This window comes from Nipponia nippon, unplaced genomic scaffold, assembly GCF_047370975.1.
Source record: "Nipponia nippon isolate SJK-2023a ecotype South Korea unplaced genomic scaffold, ASM4737097v1 scaffold_54, whole genome shotgun sequence".
Lineage (NCBI taxonomy): Eukaryota > Metazoa > Chordata > Aves > Pelecaniformes > Threskiornithidae > Nipponia > Nipponia nippon.
This window is the reverse complement of record NW_028262374.1, coordinates 255,711-270,695: the sequence shown is the minus strand read 5'-3', so window position 1 is coordinate 270,695 and position 14,985 is coordinate 255,711. Positions and strand designations below refer to the sequence as shown.

General features: G+C 50.2%; 1 protein-coding gene across 1 annotated transcript; it reads right to left on the bottom strand.

Annotated features, from left to right (window-relative positions):
- Positions 1–8,662: 8,662 nt before the first annotated feature.
- Positions 8,663–10,651, bottom strand: LOC148051796 (ubiquitin carboxyl-terminal hydrolase 17-like protein 6). The gene is made up of 6 exons (XM_087735281.1): positions 10,510–10,651; positions 9,952–10,062; positions 9,774–9,876; positions 9,559–9,626; positions 9,308–9,378; positions 8,663–8,844 (listed from the first exon to the last, which is right to left on the bottom strand). The coding sequence occupies exons 1-6, from the start codon at positions 10,649–10,651 to the stop codon at positions 8,758–8,760; spliced, it is 582 nt and encodes a 193-aa protein (XP_087591407.1). The 3' UTR covers positions 8,663–8,757.
- Between the last annotated feature and the right edge of the window lie 4,334 nt (positions 10,652–14,985).

The window sequence follows — 14,985 nt, the reverse complement described above, 5'->3', positions numbered from 1 at the left end:
AGAAGGCATTCACAAAAGCGTAGGACTTCCTTTCTAATTCAAGATACCCATAATACTCGAGAAATACCAGGAGAAGGACAAGTGCCAGCTTCTTCTCTTGACAGAGGAATTGTTATACATCCGTCATTATTATCAAAGGTAGCCTGTGGTTTAAAAAAAAAAAAGGTTTGAGTGATTTGGGCATCTGTGACATCTAAGGACTTGTAGCTGTGCTAGTTCAAGGTAAAGCTTTTAGGGAAATTCCTTGACTTTAGTCTTTTTACCCGAAGCCCTAAACTGGCCCAAATCACAGCTTCTTGGAAGCAGAATATAAGATGGATTTCTTGGAACGCACAATGAAGTGCTCGCCCTCTGCTAGGCAGAAGAGCAGGATAATCCTTTCCATATGGGATTTAAATACCTCATATTGTTAAATGTAAACGGCAGGAAGAGAAGAACGGGTCTTTTAGACAGTGATACTTTGCTTGCAGTAGGGGTTTGAAGGTGCTCGGGGAGTCTCTGTTTCCTCCTGAGTCCACACGTTCCTTGTGGCTTCTTCAGTTTACCTGCAGGCCTTTCTCTTGCTGGCAGCATGGTTTGAGGTGCATCACTCCCTTTCTTGTCACTCCTCTGTCCCCTGTCAGAAACAAGGGTAACAGAAGTGTTTGGACAAGGTTTTGGAACAAGTGTTTTCTCATGGTTGTTCCTCAGAGCACTGTCAATCAGGAGGCATTCCCATCTCAGTCTTCTTTAGAGCTGGCTTAGTCTTGGACATTGATTCTGGGTACAAAAGAGGGAGGCGTTGCTCCTGGCAAGAGGTGTTGGTATCAAAGTCTCTTGCCTGATGATAGATGCAGTGAAGGCTCTGTGTACCCTCTGTGTCCTGCCTCAACCCAAAGGTGTGTACATGGTGATAGAAATCCTGCCCTTTGCTGCTCTTGAGCTTGTGACTGGTTCTGGCCTCTCTGTGGAGTCTCTCTTCTGCCTCTGGCTCTTCTCTTCCTTTTGTAATTGGTCTGCACGTGCGCACCCCTGTCCTGGCTTGTGAGGTGGCTGCTGATCCTCTCTCATTGCAGCTGTGAGCAGGTGCTGGAGACTTTTGCTGGAAGAGCAGAAACGGACGGGGTGGAGCGATTCAGGCCCCTCTCGGATGGCCTGGAGAGGGGAACCTCGGTGGCGCTGAAGGTACATAGTTCGTTCCTCAGGTTTTTGTGGACGTGGCCTTTGAAATCTAACACGGGAGTTGGAGAGCTTGAAGCGGGATAGATTTGGTGTGGCTGAAATGCCTTTGGCTTTGCTGCTTTTTGTCTGCTGTGGCTTTGTGTTATCTTCTGGCCTTCTTACAAGTCCCAAATCACTGACTTCCAGTCCGTGCTCACAAGTTTTCTCTTTGACGTGTGTCTGTGGTTTTTTTCTTGCTTGTGACCTTGACTGGGGAGTTCATATCCGTCATGAGCTGTCTGTAGACTCCATGTAACTCATCTTGAATTCAGAAAGCAGTGCCAGGCTTTTCGTGAAAAAAAAAAAACAAACAACGAAAAAAAAACCAAACAACAACAAAAAAAAGAAAAAAGAAAGGTCGTGCTTTTGAAGGAACAAAATTTATTTAGTTTTAGTGAGTAGGTAGGTCAACAGAGCATGTACACTCCTTTCCTGGTGTCCATCTATTAATGTGAGGGGGTATGATTATGAGAACCTGCTAGATAATGATACTCTGTTTTTTTGCATTTTTACCATCTTTCATGAAAAGAACTACCGAAGGTGGTAGCATAAACTGTGTGCATTTGACAGTGTTTTCTCAGTGGGGGAGTTCAAACCGGTGACTTGCCCATTATTGCTCCTGTAATCTGTGGCAGAGCTAGCAGTTGGAGTGAGATTACCATGCTTAGTCTTAACATTCCAGGGTATTAAAAGCATTTCCTTGAAGCACTTTCCCGAAATAACAAGACCTTCCCTTCTGAAATGGCTGTTTTCCCAGGAGCTGCGCCCGAGCTAAGGCAGATGAGAGTCTTGCCTGCTGTCAGCCACGGAGGCTGATGACAGGTCAGCCAGCAGTTGTGGCAAGGACAGAACAAGATAGATACGTATGCTCCTCTGTGCTGATTGCAAATGCTGGAATTTGTCTTGCATGAAGTGGTCTTCAGGTTTTGCAGGTTGTAGGTTTGGTAGGATCGACTGTGTCTTAAACGTGATGGTAATAGCAAACCCTGCAGGCATCCACGTAGGGCATTTTGGATTTCATAGAATCTGCAAGAGTATTGGAACAGTTCAGTGTTATGTTGAGGTACGGTAGTTATAGTCTTATCGGAGGAAAGTCTTGGCACGGAAGATGAAGATGGCAAAGATACCCAAAAGCGTTATAACCTTTGAGAGTGGAAACATGGCATTTACACTTCATATGAACAGTCGACTGTTCTTTCCAAAGATTTACGGAGGACGCTTTGCTTTTCCGTATCAGAACTTAGTGATTTTAAGTTAAAGCTCTCCACTGGGATGTGTAAAAAATGAGCCCTGTATCCTGGAAAGAAGAGCAATTACAGAGACTTGACAGTCTTACTCTTGTGTTTTTCAGTTCTCCTTAAAAAGCAGGTATGGGCTTCTTCACTTGTGTTGTGTAGGGATTACAAAAAAAGCACCCTTGAAACTTCCTCTGAGATTAAAAGTGGGTGAGACCGATCACATTTTCCTCCTCTTCCACGATCCTGCTTTCTCTTGAACTGGTTTATATCAGCATCATAAATTCTTTGCTTTCACTAGAGCCAAGAGACCATAAGATTTTCATTGTTTTTTCAGGCCGACCGTCTCCTGCCAGACAGAGATCTCCATGCAGAAGTGCTCGGTCAGAGAGGCCTCGCTGCAGGAGGACTAAGAGGTGGGTGCGGGGTTAGTGATGGTTCTCATCTGTGCTTTGGAGGGTTTTCAGGTCGGTGGTAATTAGAGAATAATAGTATGATAATTACTGTGGTAGTCTGAGGGTAGGAGATAGATAAACACAGATTTGGGAGGAGGAGAGGATCCCTTTTATTAGCCTTTGGCTTTTACAACACAGTGCTTGTGGGTCACTGACAAGATGAGCATGGAGGCAATGGCTGAGATTCTGTACTGGAAATTCTTTTGCTCTGGAGCTGAAGCCCCAGTCACCCTCTAACAGTCTTAGTCAGACGACTGAATCTGGAAGCATACAGTTTCTTTTCTCCAAAATGAAGATAATTCAGTTAGAGGGAGAGCCTGTTTGGCAGGTTTAGTAGTCTGGGGGCAGAGGCCAGTTGGGGGCTGGGGCCCTCAGGGGAGGGGGCTGTTTCTGCCCCGTGCCCTTGACCTGGAGCTCCCAGCTGGGAAAGGGCTTTCCAAAATCCTGCTGGAAAGTGCTCCGTAAGAAAAAGCTACAATGTGAAGATGGCTTCCAAGATGCGCACAAGAGAACTTGGCTGAGCTTGAACTCTCCTGTGCAAGTGGGTTTGCTGCTAGAAGAAACCAGACCAAACCGGCTGAAAACAAGCAAAGTTGCAACAAAATTGTGTAAGCTCAGCTAATAAATATGCCTTAAGCGCACTTGCACAGAGGGTTCGCGTGTACAAATACTCAAAAGTGAATGGTAACAGACGATAGCGTGGCCAAAGCCAATAGGTTGTGTAAATTGTAAACATGAGTACATGAACAGTCTTAAGACTGCATATAAGGACCGAAGAGTTGTAACACGGCGTCCTTCTCATGCTCCAAGCTGAGAGCGCCTTTATTGCTAGCGTTACAAAGGGATTTTAGCCAGCGCGTACTTCTGCTGCCTGCTTTTTCGCAGTACGTGCACACGAACTGGAAGAAAAGGAAAATGCAAGCAAATCCCTTTTGGTAACAAGAGAGCCAGATGCGGGAGCTGTGGTTGAGCTGGGGGACAGGGAGCACCCCTGGACCAGCCCTTGGGCTTGCTGCCAAGCTGCTTTGCTGCCAGCCTGGGAGAGCTGCCTCCAAGTCAGCTCTTCCCAGCAGGACGTTGCCCAGGAGTAACTGTGAGTGTTGCTGTTCTCCCTCCGGAAGCATGGCACGCCCCAAGCACAGCCAGAGCTATGCCTGTGCCAGGAGAAGCCTTCAAGCAGAGCCGAGGCTGATGGTGACAGTTGCCAGCAGCTGTCCAGGTCAGGCAGATGCAGGTAAGATGGCAGAGAGGGGACACCGACTGATTGTCACTTCTCTTGCAGGAACAGGATTTAACAGCAGGAGGGAGCCAGGGCACAAGGGCCTATGAGGTGAAAAAATGCATCAAAGAGCCAGAGCACAAAGCAGAGGGAGAAGAGAAGTAGGTGCAGGTCACGTGGCTTTCAAGGTAACATCTGCCACAGAAGCAGAATAACAGTAAAAGGCATTGGGAGGTCCTGGAGTGACGGAGCAAAGTGCCTGGCATTGAGAAGAGCCCAGAGAGACAGGAGACAAGCTAGAGATGGAGGTGAAAAAGATGGCATGTGGAAACAGAGGATGCTCCTGCTGTGCAGGTCCTTGTGAAGACGCTGGTGGCTGAGCAGCTGATGGGGAAGGAGCAGGAAGCTGGCTTCTGCTGCAGGTACTTGTGGTGTCACCTGCTGCTGAGGAACTGATAGAGCAGGAGTTTTTCAATGGCTTGTGCGGATGCTGGTGATAGCACTTGCGACTGAGTAGCAGATAGACAGGAAAAGACACATGGCCTGCTTAGGTGTCTGTGATGTCATTCGTGGCAGGAACTGGCCCCTTGCTTTTTCAGGTGCTTGTGATGTTACTGGTGGCTGAGTAGCTGACAGGGCAGAAGTCTGTCTGTGATTTGTGAAGATGGTTTTTGATGCCCTACGTGCCTGAGAAGATGCTAGGGCAGGCATGGAGAACTGTTTTATGCAGGTGCAATAAGCATGGCTAAATAAAGAGAACCAATTCCCTTGGTAATTCTCTGCTGAAGTCTCCTTGCCTCTCTCCTAGGCCGGCAAAGAACTGACTTTTACACAGGTCACCAGAGCAGGACTGCTGCCAAGAAAGATCCCTGCGCTTGGCTGCTCACCTCGACCCTGTTCCTGCTCACGTCCCCATTCCCAACGCCTCCCTAGCTGGATTCGATACCTAGAGGGCACAGTAGTCCCAAGCGCTGGCTTCTGGAGATAAAAGAGGATGCCGATGGAGAAGCACCTTTGCTCCTTTTGCAGCGAGTCTCGCAGTAGGCTTGGGAGCTGAGCGTTTTATACTTTCTGTGAGGAGAAGTGCCTACCTGTTTCTGCCTCGGTTTTGCCTCAGAAACCGATTTCCTATCTAGGACGCCTTGTGACAGGCTGAGAAATGGGCCAGAAGGCGTATGAAGTGCAGCTGTTGTGGGACACTGCAGAAGCATCTTCAAGGGGAAGTGTTGTCTTCTTTACTCAAAGGCCACTGGCCAAGTGTGCCAAGATGACCCTGTTGATGGGGACCGTCAGTGGCAATGCTTGTAATGCCTTGGTTTCCTTGTCTCCCTTGCACCGGATGCTGCACTTGGGAGAAGACAACGTGAATCACAGGCAGGCGACCTGAGCCCCTAATCGAGCAGCACTGGAGATGCTCTGTTCCCAGGCATTTTTTTCCCTGAGATCTCTACCTGCTAATTTCACATGCTCAGCAGCTGTAGAAAGCTTCCACCCTTCTGGATCACAAGGGTGCTTCCCTAACGGAAGTCTCGAGTTAAAACATTTCCAAAAACCCCCGAACCCTTCTGTTCTTTCTTGCATGGTCAAACTCTCTACAGAAATGAGAAGCACCACTTCGGACTGGCTTTGGTTATGATGGCAATTTTATTGCTTCAATCGTAAATGTCAAGTTTGATGGTTAGCATTCTTTTGATAATGTTTATCTGCGGCCTTTGATGGTAAATTGCAGGTTGTGGTGGCAAGCTCCATCACAAGTCCTGAACGCTTCTTTCCATAAGCCACGCGCCTGAAACACCTGGCAAAGCATGAGGAACATTTGCTGGTGATGCTGCAAATGTTGCTCCAGAGTTCTCTCTGGATTTCTTTTTCTTCTTCACTTTCTTGCACTTCTTTGCCACTTCTGGATCACCAGAATGATCGCTTCTGTCATTTGCCGCTTTCTTTCGGGCGCACTTTCACCCTCCCCTTCACAGGACTGTTTCCTCTTTCTGCATGGTTGTTTTTCGTCTGCCTGGCAAGGGCCTGCAGGCTCTGGGTGAACTGGCACTGGTGGGAGAGGACGTTGTTGAAGTGAGGATTCGCCCAGCTGCCGCTCACCTACCGAACCAGGATGCGAGTCTGCTCTGTGGCTGCTCGAGCCGTGCACACCTTCCCCTCCTGAGCTTCTGCTGTTATCAGGGCTGTTCCTCTCCCATTGGGAAGAGCTGCACAGGTTCCCACTGCCATGCGGCAGCTGACAGCGAGCGCACTTCTGCGTTTCCGCGAGGGCAATGCGCCTCCGCTTCGGAGGCGGGCAGTCTGGTTGGCTTCTGTTCAGCTTCTCCTCCTCCTCCTCGGTGTCAGAGCGTGCTCTCTTCCTGCCGCGGCGCTGATGGGGAGTTCCTGCAGAGTCCCGTGTTTGTCTCTTCCCTTGGATCCTGGGCCGATTTTCTCCGCCTTCTTGATTTCTCAGTGCCAGGGTGCCTCCAGAAAATGCCCTCTTCAGCACTTGATCCAGCTTTGTCATGGAAATGCTCTTTGTCTCTTGGCATTCAGCGCCTGCTCCAGGAGTCAAATCGTGGTGCCTGGAGAAACAACAGTGATCTTAGTCTAGGGTTGTTCTTGCAGCCTCCTCATGGCTTCAGTCTCATCCTGTCACTTTCTGGCAGCACTTGATATGACAGGCAGAAGACTGAAGCGATGCTAGAAGCTGGGAATGAGATCATGGTCTTCCAGCCATGTCTGTCCCTCTCTGAGCAGTAACTCATCCTAAACCCTCTTGGACCTCCATTTGGCCTCTTTTTGCAGCTAGCCAGTCTCAGAGAGCAGACGGCTAGCAAGTTACACAAGCGCAACATTTAGTGCCAGACAAGGAGGGAGAAGGCAGGAGGTGGCGAACTGCAGAAGAGACAGAACTCAACTGGACAAACAGGCATTCTCTCCTAGGCCAGAAAGCAAAACCCACCGGAGGAGAGCACCACCACCACCAAGATCAGTAAGAGGAGAAGCAGTGTATTCTGAGCACTGTTGCACACTTGTCATTACCTGGCATAGAAGAGTAAATATGCACGCTGGCAGAGAACCGTCTTGATGTCACAACGATCCACAGAGGCATCATTCATCTTGTACCAGTGTCCATCGCTGGCCTGCAAAGAAAGGCAATGGTATCCTTAGATGAACTGCAGGGGTTTTAAAGCAAGACCACAGGCAGAACACCACTGAGGGACACGGACACCATACACCAGTGCAAATCACAGAGTTGTCTCCTACCTTCACGAAGCAGTAATAGTGTCCTGCCTGGCAGCTGGACCCTTCATGTACCAGGACGGCATACAAGGAATAGAGGAGTGGTTCTCCAGGGGCTTGAGACATGTATGCGGCAAGGTCCAGAGATTCCGGATACTGCACAACCTAAAGAGAGACCAAGAAGACCCCCAAATTATCCTGAGAGTCTTCAGGAAGCAGCCTGAGAAAACCTGGCCAGCAAACGCAGGCTAGAGGCATAGAAACAGATCTTCTCAGTTCATCCAAACCAGGTGTTGCCATTTCATCACTGCAGTGGCAGAAAACTGTTGTTGGCCAAAGCAGCTCTTGACGAGCACAGGAAAGGGCTTGTCTTCACATTGGCACTTTCCTCTTAGCACAAGGGAAAGAGCAAGGCATAGCTATTGCCTTGATTTTTCTTAGACGGCTGCACTCGATAGCTGTGGTGTGCAGACATGAACAACTTCCAAAAAAGGATTCTCCTTCAGGAAAGGTCTCCTTCCAAGCAGACAAAGTTGCAGTGCACTTGTGTCCATACCTTGCTAATCTTTCTGCCAGAGAAAGCATCAAATCTCTTCAAGCAGACTGTCAGGACATTGGAGGAGCGATGAATTGTAAGCCTCTTGGATGCAGTGGCCAGCTGTTCACACCTTGAAACAAGCACAGACGCAACTGTTGCAACCCATCTTCTCCCCACTCTGCCCCCCACCCCTGTAGGGCTGAGTTAAGGCTTGTTTTGCCCAGCTATCGTGCGCACAGGTTTGCATTTCAGACCCCTTAAGCCCACACGCTCTCACCGAAGGTAGCTTCGGTCTCAGGTGGCTCATTTTGGAGAGCAGCAGTCTGCAGTCTTTACAAGACCAGACCTAGGCATGACACTGTTCAGAGAGCCGGCAGGGGCTGCTGCTGCTGCTGCAAGGACTGAGGTCTCCTGCACAGAGACGCAAGCATCCAAAAAGCCTTGGCAATTAAAGGGTTGTTTGGTTTCTTGAGGAAGCTGCTGTTGCCAAATCCCTGCCCAGAGCTCCTCCTTGCTTTGGCTCCCCACTGCATATGGGACCTGTCTTTTCCCTTCTGGCCCTAGGGGTAGTTCAGTGGGCAGCTTCCTAGCTAGGAAGGTTGACCACCTCCTGGGCAGACGATGCCAGGAATAAAATTCTCATGAAAGCTTTCCAAATATTCAGGCAGAAGAGAAAAATTTACCCATCTTAGAAATAAATGTGTTCTTTTCCAAGTTCCAGATGATTCGGGTGGATTAGTTGTACGGGGAAGGAAAAAAAGAAAGAAAAAAACCCCATGCTGTCTCATGACTGGGTTTCTCAATGAAGTCAAAACATAACTGGTGCTCCCAGACATGCAATACCCTAACCCAGTATCTGCTAGGAAGATGTCATTAGTAATAATCTTACTTGCTACATTTATAGCCATTTTCGCCGTCCAGCTGCTCAGGTTTGACAAAGTCTTCCAGAGCTGCAGTGACAGTTGAGGCTGCCTGGATGAGAAAGAAAGGAGAGCACTAAGCTCCTGGAAACTCAAAATCCCAAGAAATAGCTGCCCGTGTGGTACCAGCGTTATCCCAATAAGCAGCTACCCCTGGGCGGTACCAGAGCTGCCTGTGGTACGCATGGGCAAAAGTAGCAAAAGCAATCAACCCCATCCGTCCAGCAATCAGACGCCTATTGAGGGAGTCCAAAGCAGGGTGGCCTGACAGTGTCATCAGGGCTGCAGATACCATCCTTACTCTTTGCCCAGCTGACACCCAGCACCCAGCACAGGCAGACCATTTAGAGGGCTTCCAGAGAAGGAGCCCAGAAGCCCGGTTCCCTTCCCATCCCCTACCAAGCTCTGGCGTGGTAACAGCCCACAGTTTTAAGTCAACGGAGTTAACTGGAGATAACCTCGGCCCCCTGCAGGGGCCTTGAAACCTTTTGCACCACAATTTCCAAACATCTTACCTGGATATCCAAAGCAATATCAAGGAATGCCTCGTAGGTGTCGGAAACGGCTTTGCAGCTCAAGCACGTTACTGGAAGGCAAAGAGAAATGCTTCTCAGGTTGGGAAGGAGGCTAACTGTGCCCATTTCAATGCCCAACACGTACTGCTTTGGAGACACTGGACACAACTGCTGCGTACTAGAAGCTGTCTACCACAAAGAGAGAAAGAGCCACAGACCAATCGAAGGCCAGTAATATTTGTAAAAAGTACCTCTCGATCTTAGAAAGCCCCCAAATATTTGATGGACGATGGTAGTTGCTTGAGAAGAGATGTCCAAGCTGGAAAGAAATGGTAAGGCAGAGAGTTATCTCCTCCCAGAGTTTTGCTTTGTCTGAAAACCCTGGGCATCGGGTTTCCTTGATGGGAGTACACCAAGGAGTCCAAAGAGCTCAGGAGCATGGAAGAGGTAATTTGCTTGTGCTTACTCGCTGCTTCCCCTCGGACAAGCTCTCTGCATGGCATCGACAGTGTAGCGTAAGAACTCGTGGGCGTCTTCCTGCATGCCAAGCCGCAAATGTTCTCCTATTCCTAAGAAAGAAGAAGTTAGTAGCTGTCTCCTGCAAGAAGGGAAGAAAGCATGTAAAAGCACCTGAAATGCCTTACGTGTGAGGACACTGAGGACAGCCCAAGGCTGGATGGCCCTGGCTGAAGCATGCAGGACCCCGTTAACGTGCGCTTCCATTATGCACATCATGCAGAAGCCTTGCTGGCCACCTGAAGAGGGAGGGAGGGAGGGAAGCTTCTCAGGTTAGCAAAATATCCATAGCAGTGGGAAACTTAATGAAGATCTTGAAATTAGAAGATAACAGTCTCCAGTCCCCTTCTCCCAAGGTGCCAATGTCCCAACAAGCCCGGGCCATTTTAGTGCATAGAAAACTTTCTTCAGGGGGATGCTTAAGTGACAGCAGTTTTCTGTGCAATAAGCAAAGAGAGTTGAACTGTCAGGAACAGGGACCGAGACCTGGGGCTAGAAAGTGGTGCCCTTCTGAAGGTGAACGTACCTAGAGAGGACAAGAGCCTTCTAGGCTTGAGCGTTCAAAGAACACCACTCAGGGGGCTGACAAAGAAGGGCTGCTTTTCTCCTCAATCAGATTCCAGATGCTGGGAATCCTTGGGAAGTGCCCAAGAGATTTACAAGGAGATGTTCATGAAAGTACTCACATGACCGGCTGTGCTCACGCGAGAGCAGGTAGTTGGCCAGAGGGGGTGTGTACGTCAGGCACTGCAGGACGGAGTTGAGGTAGCACGTATTGCCCAGGTTGTGGAGTCCTGCTCCAGCTCTCTGTCTTTGCTTCCAGTCCATGCAAATCTTTTCCAGGGGAAAGAGGATGCGTTGTGGCAGAGCCATTCCCTTGGCAAGGACTGCAGGGAAATGACATTGGAAAAGAGATGAGACGATGCTGTTGTGTGAGAGCCTATTTTGAAAGTCGACTTCTGTAGAGGAGCACCCAGGTAAACTGGCTCCAACCTCCAACAGAGAAACGTCGGGGGAAGCCTAACACTGCCATTGGCATTTCCTGGTTAAGAAACAGTTTTGGAAAAGAGTCTGCTCCCCTGCTTACTTTGCTGAAAGTCCGACAAACCCACACTCTGATTTCTGTGCCTGGGGTTGCCTTCCTTTCCCTCTAGACTCTTGAGCCAGCTTATCAGGTCAAGTCTTCCCTTTTCCTGATTGTAACTTGATGAAAAGAAGCAAGTCCCTAGCCCAGAAGGTAACCCTGCTGATGTCAGATCTTTCTAGGAGCAATGTCATCTTTCCAAGTCTTGTACGTAGTGGCAGAGGAGTGACAACATGCGGTTTTCCAGTGTCTAATCGAAAACACCTGGGTGAGTCTGGCTGCTATCAGGAAACGCCCCAAATTCCCTCCAGGTTGTCAGCACATCAGCATTCAGGGATGGAGCACCAGCCATGTCTGTTGCCTTTGGGGATTCACAAAGTCCAAGCCTGCTGGTGAAGGCGTTACTCACCGGAGTCGTTCCCCATTGTGGCCATCGCTTCTCTCGGGAACAGAGGGGAAAGCTTTGGATGACAAAGGATGTCAGGACACGCTCGAGAAAGAGAAGATCAGCGCCGATCTCGTCACCTGATTGCAAAGAAATAATTGTAGCTGAACAAAATGATTCCAAGAACCCCAGATGTAACCCACAGAACAGCATCCACCCTCAAAAGTCTTTCAGTGGTACTTGTAACTGCTGCAGAGCTGCAGGCTGATGGCCCTGCTGTCCCTGTCACCGGACTGCAGTTGACAGCAATTGCCAAGGCCCTTTTGAAAGGCTGCATTGCGTGTCACCTTCTCTGAAGAGGACCTGCTGCTTACCTGCTGCTAGCGTTAGCAGCAGAGCCCTCTGGCTCTCCTGCCCACCCTTTCCCACCTTGTACGCAGGTGGGACCGGCTTTCAGCCGCTACTTTAACGGCTGCCTTTGCCGTGCTCCTTTTCTCTCTCCCTTCCTACCGCACCATTCAGGGTGGGCTGCTTGTCATTCTAGGCTGAGCTCAATGCCTCAGACTATACTGCCACCCCGCTACTTAACCTATGCTAGGATATGGTAAAGAAAGAAGAGTTAGCAAATAGGAACTGCACCCATAGCCCTGGCGAGCCTATCAAGGTGTAACAGCTCAGCCTACGGCTCAGAAGGTATAGACCAGCCTATACTTTTATCCCCTATTTACCTACTCTGTGATCTGTCCTGACAGTCAAATCATAATTACCTTTGAAAGAGGTTGGAATTTGAGGAGAAGTGGGCAGTAAACGATAAATGGTCAGGAAAAAGTAGGCAAGCAAGTAGCAAAGGAAGGAGCCAAGTTATCCCGAAGGCCAGCTCAGCCCAACTGGCGTTTGCTAGCCCGCTTTTCAGGACCACAAGGCCTGGCCAGGTGAGCTCACAAGCACCAGACGGGTGCTGCATCACTGCCCTTTTGTGACACAGGGCCACACAGGGACATGTCCCACGGCCTGGGCACCCTTGGCCTGGTGCGGCCAGCTGGTAAGGGTCTTTCCAAAATCCTGCTGGAAGGAGCCAGATGTGGGACCTGTGGCCGAGCTGGGGGACAAGGAGCAGCCCTGAACCAGCCTCAGGATCTGTGGCAAACCAGCCTTCAAATCAGCTCTTCGCAGCAGGACGTTGCCCAGGAGTAACTGTGAGTGTTGCTGTTCTCCCTCAGGAAGCATGGCACGCACCAAGCACAGCCAGAGCTGCCCCTGTGCCAGGAGAAGCCTTCAAGCAGAGCCGGGGCTGATGGTGACAGTTGCCAGCAGCTGTCAGGTCAGAGAGATGCAGGTAAGATGGCAGAGAGGGGACACCGACTGATTGTCACTTGTCTTGCAGGAACAGCATTTAACAGCAGGAGGGAGGCAGGGCCCATGATGTCAAAAAGCGCATCGGACCGCTTCCAAGATAACATCTACCACAAAAACACAGAGCCAGACAGAGGCAGTGGGAGGTGTTGGGGAGAGGCGAGGGCAGGGGGAGATGGGAGACAGAGATGGATGGGAAAAAGCCGGAGTGTTGGCAGTAAGGACGCTTCTGCTGTGCAGGTGCTTGTGATGTCACTGGTGCCTGAGGAGCTGATAGGGCAGGAGCAGGCCCCTGGCTTGAGCAGGTGCTTGTGAGGTCACTGGTGCCTGAGGAGCTGATAGGGCAGGAGCGGGCAGGTGTGAGCAGCCATCAAGGGGACTGCTTAGAAGGGGAAATGCCTGAGCAGCAGAACGTTCCTACGAGCCCGGGAGCTGTGAGCCTGGCGATCAGAAGCATCCCTGAGACGTGCAGCTGGCCGCTTTGCAGCACAGCTAGGGACCGAGAATCCAGGCACCTCCAGATCATCTCGGAAGTGAGACTCTGTCTGTTACGTTATTCTTCCCCCTTTGGGCTCACTTTTGGTGTGGGTTAGGTTTATGCACCCACCTCTGGGAAGGCTGGGTCCCTTCTGGGATCGCTTTGTCCTCCCCTCTGGGATGATGCTTTGGCCCTTTCTGGAATCTAATTCACTTTATACCAGTATTATATCTCCATATACGTAATCCATCATCGGTATATCTGCTGCTCTTTCGAGGATAAGTTCCCTGCCTAGTGACAACTTTTTAATAACCTGGCTGTTGCTGTTCTGTTGCTTATTCCTAAAAGATTGGTTGTTGCTGTACGATTGCTTGCTGCTTTTACTGACTGCTGCCATCCTATTGATTGATGCTCTGCCATTGATTGCTGATAGAAATGGGAAGCAGGTCCATGCCCTGGAGCTCCCCAGGCCTCCTCCCAGGCATCTGCCCCAGTGTTTTGTCCTGCTGTGGAGGGAGCTGAAGTCCTGGGTAGCAGCCCCAGACTGCACCAGGGGAGACACCTGAAGAGTTTGGTGTATGTCGGAGGCACTCTGGAACTCCTCGCAGGGATTTCCCGGGGTCTTTTGGTTTCTTCTGGAGACAAGCGAATTCCCAGGTAGCAGCCCCAGAATCTTCTAAGGTAGCTACCCAAAGAGCATGGTGCATGTTGGGGGCAGGTCCATTCCTGTTTTTACTTCAGGACTTTTCCCATACATCTGATGGAGTGTTTTCATTTTCTTTACAGACAGCTGAAGTCCCAGGTAGCTGCAGCACAGCTTTCCCCGTTAGTTAGTGGCAGAGTTTTCTCTGTCTTGGAGGCAGGCCATGCCCGATAGCTCCTCAGGAATCCTTGGAGGAATCTCCAGAATGTTTTGGCCTCCCCTGGAGACAGCTGAATTTAGCAGGTAGCCGTCCCAGACTTTTCCAAGGTAGATACCCAAGGTGTTTTGTGTATGGTGGAGGCAGGCCCATGCTCGGTAGACCTCTGGGAGTCCTCCAAGGCAGCATGGGAGTGTTTTGCCTTTCCCTGGAGCCAGCTGAAGTCCTGGATAGAAGATGCATGTGACACCTGTATGGTTACCTGAAAGGTTTTGTTCATGTGGGGGCAGGTCCATGCCTGGTAGCTCCCTGGGAATTCTCCCAGTCATCTCTAGGAGTGTGTTGGCCTTCCTGGGGACAGCTGAATTTTGCAGGTAGCAGACCCAGATGCTGCAAGGTTGTTAGTTGAAGAGTTTTCTTAAACTTGAAGGCAGGTCCATGCCTGGTAGCTTCCCAGGGACCCCTCCCAGGGAAATCCAAGAGTGTTTAGCTTTGTCTGGAGACAGGTGAATTCCCTGGCAGCAGCCCCAGGCTCTTTGAAGGGAGCTACGCAAAGAGCATTGTGTATGTTGGGGGAAGGGCTGTGCTCAGTAGCTGGGTGGGAATTCTCCCAGGCACGTTCAGGATTGTCTTGGCCTCCTCTGGGGAAAGCTGAAGTCCCAGGCAGCAGCCCCAGACTCCTGCACGGTAGCTACCCGAAGCGTTTTGTCCACGTTGGAGGCAGGTGCAAGCCCGGTAGCTCCCTGGGACTTGTCCCAGGCAGCTGCAGAATGTTTTGGTCTTCCCTGGAGAGAGCTGAATTTTGCAGGTAGCAGCCCCAGACTCCTCCAAGGAATCCACTCAGGGAGTGTTTTCACTGTTGGGGGATGGTCCATGCCCTGTAGCTTTCTGAAAGTCCTCCCAGGCAGCTTTGGAGTTTTTTGGCCTTCGCAGGTTGTAGCTGAAATCTCAGGTATCAGCCCCAGACTCCTCCAGGGAATCCACCCAAGGAGTTTTCTCAAT